Here is a 6,438-nt window from a genome sequence, read left to right on the forward strand (position 1 = left end):
GTGATGAGCATTACATATATGGAACTGTAGGGAAAAAAATACTTTAAAAAGGGCACAGAAAAGAGTAAGAGAAAAAGCAGTGTTAATCGAATCACGTAGAAATGACAATGAAAAAGTTGAGAGGAAGAAGGGATACCATGAGAGGAGATAGAATTGACCCCTATGTAGTTGAGACTGTAAAGCTATTCAAACCTGGGGGCACCTGGGTGGCTCAGTTGGTTGAGCATCCGACTTTGGCTCAGGTCACGATCTAGCGGTCTGTGGGTTCAAGCCCCGCGTCAGGTTCTGTGCTGACAGCTCAGACCCCGGAACCATCTTCAGATTCCCTGTCTCCACCTCTCTCTGCTCTCTCAATAATAAAACGTTAAAAAAAAAAAACAACAGGTACTAAAACATGCTTAATTTTATCACAAGTTTGATGAAACTTCAAGACAGCCCCACATTTATCCATGTTGGTAGGCTATGATAGTTTGACTAGTTCTTAAGAGTAATTTCTGAAGACCTAATTTGGCAGTGAGATGTTAATATTTAATATCCCTCTCTTACCACTGTTGAACTTGCCATGTTACCACCAATCCTCCCAAGTTTATGCTTCGTTTCTGCCTCCACTCCATACTGAAGACCAGATTATTGTTCCTTATCTGTGTACTTATCAGCATGGCATAGATTTCTTCACCCCAGGTCTCTAGTAGCTTCGCTTAGGTACCTAATTCATTTCAGTGAACAAAGCATTTGGAACACATGCTCCACCCTTCCCTTCCAGCTCCCTACCATTTCTTTGAGATCTCTTCCAGAAGTTGGATGTACAAGTATGTGTCCTTGCTTCCTAACCTCACCCAAATGTGTGAAGTTCCTTCCCAAGACAGTATCACACATTATTAGAATGCCAAGTGTGGACATTCTAGGAATGTCATCGTTCACTGAACACACAGCTGGCAAAAACACATTAAAAAAAACAAGACTCTTTGAAACGTATTCAAATAAGCCTCAATTTTAATAAGATCCTCTGCATACACATTTGCTACTGAAAATTGAACTACCACAAAAAACTTATTACAACTCTAATTTTTGAAAACCAGAAAACCTAGCCTATGCACCCTGCCATAATTATAATTATGCTCTCCAGCCAAACCACCCAATATTCTCTATGTATTCCTCCCTGCACAAGTTACGTGGCTTCCAATTTGATGTTAGGGTTTTTTTTTAATGTTTTTATTCGAGAGCATGAGTGAGGGAAGGGCAGAGAGAAACACACACACACACACACACACACACACACACACACACACACACAATCTGAAGCAGGCTCCAGCCTCCCAGCTGCCAGCACAGAACCCTACTCTACAGAGCTCTAGTCGGATGCTTAACCCAACAGAGCCACCCAGGAGCCCCATGTTAGGTTAACCGATCTTCATGACTTCAGGTTTCTCAAACACCCAGGCTACACTCAAAACCCACTAGTGCTTCCTTGGGTCATATCAAAAAGTGGAACTAAAGTAGATTGAGGTCACTCAAATGCAAAACACCGGATTCCTCACAAATTATTGTTATCAAGGTAGAAAAGACAGAGCTAATATAGGTTATCAAGGTAGAAAAGACAGAGCTAATATAGATTATCAAAATATTATACTTTGTCTATAGTAGAGCAGCCTTCCCAAGGTGCTGCATAATGATTCTAAAATTACTAGCAAGGAAAACACCATATAATAACGTTTATGTTTACATAGACTCCATGTCATAATTATTCTCCATGCTGGTATCCTCGGGAGGTCTATGATACAGGCAATAATGACATCTACATCTAAATCTTTCTACTCTGGATTCATCCTGGAAAAAAAAAAAGAGAGATGAATTGCATTAATTTAAATAAAATGGATTAATTGCACCACTAATTGAACTGTAACAACCCTCAAATCTAGGACTGGTTATTAGAATAGCCTTTGAAATACACTTGTGGGGCAAAGAGGAGGCAAGATTGAAATGTATGGGTACTAAAGAATGCCAGATTGCAGATCATTTTGTAATGGTAACATCTGAGCGTCAAAAATATATTCTAAGGTCATTCTCTGAATGCCTTAAATGTTAAGTCCTCCTAGATTCTGTACTCGTGTTATTGCCCTCTTACCACAGAGTACATTGTACATCTACCATAAGATAAAAGTTGGAGAATCTTAGTTTTTAAAAATATTTTTGAGGGGCACCTGGGTGGCTCAGTTGGTTGAGCGGCCGACTTTGGCTCGGGTCATGATCTCGCGGTCCGTGAGTTCGAGCCCCGCGTCGGGCTCTGGGCTGACAGCTCAGAGCCTGGAGCCTGTTTCGGATTCTCTGTCTCCCTCTCTCGGACCCTCCCCCGTTCATGCTCTGTCTCTCTCTCTGTCTCAAAAATAAATTAACATTACACAAAATAAATAAATAATAAAAATAAAATAAAAATATTTTTGAGAGAGCGAGTGGCTGAGGGGCAGAGAGAGAGGCAGAATCCCAAGCAGGCTCTAGGCTGGTCAGCGTAGAGCCCAATGTGGGGCTCGAACTCAGGACCCGAGCCGAAATCAAGAGTCAAGATGCTTAACCCACTGAGCCACCCAGGTGATCTAAAAGTTAAAGAATCTTAAAAACACAGGTGTTATTCACATCCTGCACTCAGGAGTGACCGCTGCTCATCATTCTTAAAACATCCTAATTGACATTGGGTTCCCAGAGTTAGGCAGCGCTGTCAGCCCAGATCACATGAACCTACCGTGGAACGCTGGTTGAAGTAGCGATGATTTTTAATAAACCACATCAGCCTTTCCATCCTTTCTTTCCGAGCAGTTAACAAAGTCCTTACTCCACCCCTCCTCCTGTTGCTGAGTATTCGGTCCACAAGTCCCTGTGGTTTCGTCTCTGTGTCCTGCTGTTGGGGTGGATATTCTGGTAGAGGGGAAGGAAGTTTGATACTAGGGTCGAGAGTCAATTGACTAAGGTTCTTTATTAATACTTCGGAGATGGTTTGAGAGGCAGCTGAAAGACAAAAGAAAGTTAAGATCCATTAGGGTGAATTGCAATATCCAGAAGTCACTTGTCTCTTGCTCAAAGTAGGTGTGCCTGTTAAAACAGGTTAACAATAAACATTGGGAGGTTCTTCAGGGTTAAGATCACACATAGACATTACCTACTGTGTTAGTGTAACACACCTCAAATGGTGAGAGCATACATTTGAAAATGTGCTTAAGAATCCACTGTGATAGGGGTGCCTGGGTGGCTCAGTCGGTTAAGTGACCGACTTTGGCTCAGGTCATGATCTCTCGGTCCGTGAGTTTGAGCCCCGCATCGGGCTCTGTGCTGATAGCTCGGAGCCTGGAGCCTGCTTCTGTTTCTGTGTCTCCCTCACTCTCTGCCCCTTCCCATTCGTGCTCTCTCTCTGCCTTTCAAAAATGAATAAATGTTAAACAAACAAAAATGAAAAAGAATCCACTGTGATAGAGGGCACCTGGGTAGCTCAGTAAATTAAGCATCTGATTCCAAGAGTTGGTTTCGGCTCAGGTCGTGATCTCAAGTTCCGTGGAATTTGAGCCCTACGTTGGGTTCTGTGCTAACAGTGGGGAGCCTGCTTGGGATTCTTGCTCTCCTCTGCCCCTCCCCTGCTCCCTCTGCCTCTTGAAATAAATCAACTTAAAAAAGCTAAAAATTGGGGCACCTGGGTGGCTCAGTCGGTTGGGCGGCCGACTTCGGCTCAGGTGACGATCTTGCAGTCCGTGAGTTCGAGCCCCGTGTCGGGCTCTGGGCTGATGGCTCAGAGCCTGAAGCCTGCTTCCGAATCTGTGTCTCCCTCTCTCTCTGCCCCTCCCCCGTTCATGCTCTGTCTCTCTCTGTCTCAAAAATAAATAAACGTTAAAAAAAAAAAAAAATTTTAGGGGCGCCTGGGTGGCGCAGTCGGTTAAGCGTCCGACTTCAGCCAGGTCACGATCTCGCCGTCCGGGAGTTCGAGCCCCACGTCAGGCTCTGGGCTGATGGCTCAGAGCCTGGAGCCTGTTTCCGATTCTGTGTCTCCCTCTCTCTCTGCCCCTCCCCCATTCATGCTCTGTCTCTCTCTGTCCCAAAAATAAAAACGTTGAAAAAAAAAATTAAAAAAAAATTTTTTTTTAAAAGCTAAAAATTAAATAAATAAGAACCCACTATAATGGAAAAGGCTTCATTCTCAGAATTTCCCCCTCTTCCTCTTATCGGCAGTTCTGAGGTTAGATTTTTTCCCCCAGTGTCAAAAGATACCTTATGTATAGGATTCCAACTGGGAAAAAAATATGGGACAGAAATCAGGTATTGGCAGTTCTCCTATTTTCATGTGTGTGAATTTTTAATAGCGGGGTGGGGAGGGGAAGCAAAGCATTAATGCAAGTCAAAATTAGCAAACAAGTTTCAGCAGTTCACCTTGATAATTATAAAAAAACCTCTTAAATTTTCCTAGGGGAGGGTGGGTAGGAGAAAACACTCACCCAGTGAAATAGACAAAGTAACCTGAAATATAACAGTCTCTCTCCTTAAGCAGAACTAGAAGTCAACAGGCTGTTCCCCCCTTCACTCCTACCCAGCCTTTTCGTGGTGTTCTCTCCACTCAAACTCATTTGTTTTGGGAAATCAGCCACTCACTTGCCTCTTTCCGAACCATTATGCATACCCCACACACACTCCCATCTCATAGAAGGCAGTTAACCTTAATCTTTCCTGTGTGAAAGCATTTAAATATAAAAGTCAGTTTCCATCTGACTTCTAGCGACTTGTGCACATGTAAATAAAGATCCCTAGCTGCAGAACCGTCAGGGTCTATGGCAGATTTGAGGAAAACCAAAGATCCGATCAAATAGACCTTACAAATGTCTTCATGAATTTCACCCCTTGTATATGTCCACTCAGGCTCTTCCCTCAAAGACGCAGGGTGGGGTGGCGGTGTGGACTGGTGAGGGGGCGGGGAGGAGACTGGTGCCTGGCAGGGGATGTTGATGGTAGCAGAATATAAAATGTCAGGCTTCCCTTCCAGCTGGGGCCCACCTACCACCATCAGCCTACGCCATCCAGCCCCACCGTTAGGGTATTTAGGTTTCAAATCCCAAGGGTCTGGTTCTCCAAGGCCAAGCCTGGGATTGGGTGGAGCTCCAAGAGCTTCTCTGGTAGGAGAAGAACCCAGGAAGGAGAGGGCCTAATTAGCACTATGCCTGGAGCAGCGTTCCCAAGAAAGCCCTCCAGAATGCATCCTACTAATTTACATTACACTCACTGGCTTTTAACGATGGGCCCCCTCCTTCAATTTCCTCCGCAAGGCCATTTCCCTGTTTATTAACATTCCTAAAGGGGAAATTTAGCTGGAAAACCAATTCAGAAAAGGTTGGGGAGATTCAAAAAGCCCATAGGTTACCTTGGGAGTTTAGGCTTCTAATGTTTGCGTGTTTTTTTTTTTTCCCTTTCCTTTTTACCATTCCTAACACGTATTGAGGATAGGCAGACATTTTCAGGCACGGCCTAGGAGGATTCTGGATTGCTTTTGCCCAGAAACTGGGCAGAAAGGATTGAAGTATTCCTGAGCCCAGTAAGCAAGCAATGCAGTTCTCCCCCTTCCCCAGCTTCTAGCTCTTCCCGTGTCTTCACCAGAGGGACCTACATACACAACGTGGCCCTCCCGTAGGGAGGTGGTTTACTTCTCTGCATTCCTGTGTGTTCCGAAAAGGCACTATCTGGCTTACCTGAGCCTCCCTGGGAATTTTCTTCACTGGCCATCTGAGAAGGTTCTGGGCCACAGGATGGGTAAAGCTTCGTTGGCGAATCCATCGAAAGCCAAGTCTCAGTCCTTCTAGACCTTTGGATTCCAGTGGAAAGCAATGGGCTCAACTAGCTGCCAAGTAGCCTGGAAAGAACGAGATAGCCCAGAAAGGGCGAGAAAAACTGAGGCTCCAACAAACCGTGGCGAGAGAAAAAGAACAAACCTCAAAGTTTCGATCTGGTTTCCTCTTAAAACTACAGATAAGCCAATCAGCGAGCCTATTTTAATGTAAATGCTAATGGTTAAAGGGTAAGGTGAGTGGGCGTCATCCTATTAGCGGAATGAGAGGATAATTCTTCATCTGCTCTGCATTAAAACAATCATACTCTGTCTTGTAGGCTGGAAATTTTTACCAGAATCTCAGGTTGTGTCTCCCTAAGGTTGCCTTAAAAATCTTTTTTTGTTTGTTTGTTTTTTTCAAACTACTTCGGGAGATGGCTCCTGGTTTGTGAACTGGGCTTTAAGGTATTCTCGTGCAGAGAGGTGAAGGGTGGTTCTCCTCCCAACCGCTGATTAATTCCCAATTAAACTGACTGAGGAAGTTTCCTTAAAGTTTTCCTTGCCTCGCATCTTAAACCTGGGGTTGCTGGTAAGGGAAAGTAGAGGAGAAATAAAGTGTCTGTTATAAACACTTTACTAGCTTGATA

At 44.2% G+C, this 6,438-nt stretch overlaps 1 protein-coding gene across 1 annotated transcript; it reads right to left on the reverse strand.

Annotated features, from left to right (window-relative positions):
• Nucleotides 1-347: 347 nt before the first annotated feature.
• Nucleotides 348-5,880, reverse strand: DPPA3 (developmental pluripotency associated 3). Its single transcript, XM_047867876.1, has 3 exons — nt 5,715-5,880; nt 2,738-3,000; nt 348-1,827 (listed from the first exon to the last, which is right to left on the reverse strand). Exons 1-3 carry the CDS (start codon nt 5,797-5,799, stop codon nt 1,720-1,722), a joined length of 456 nt encoding a protein of 151 aa, XP_047723832.1. The 5' UTR covers nt 5,800-5,880; the 3' UTR covers nt 348-1,719.
• Between the last annotated feature and the right edge of the window lie 558 nt (nt 5,881-6,438).

The sequence above is a fragment of the Prionailurus viverrinus genome, chromosome B4 (assembly GCF_022837055.1).
Source record: "Prionailurus viverrinus isolate Anna chromosome B4, UM_Priviv_1.0, whole genome shotgun sequence".
Classification (NCBI taxonomy): Eukaryota; Metazoa; Chordata; class Mammalia; order Carnivora; family Felidae; genus Prionailurus; species Prionailurus viverrinus.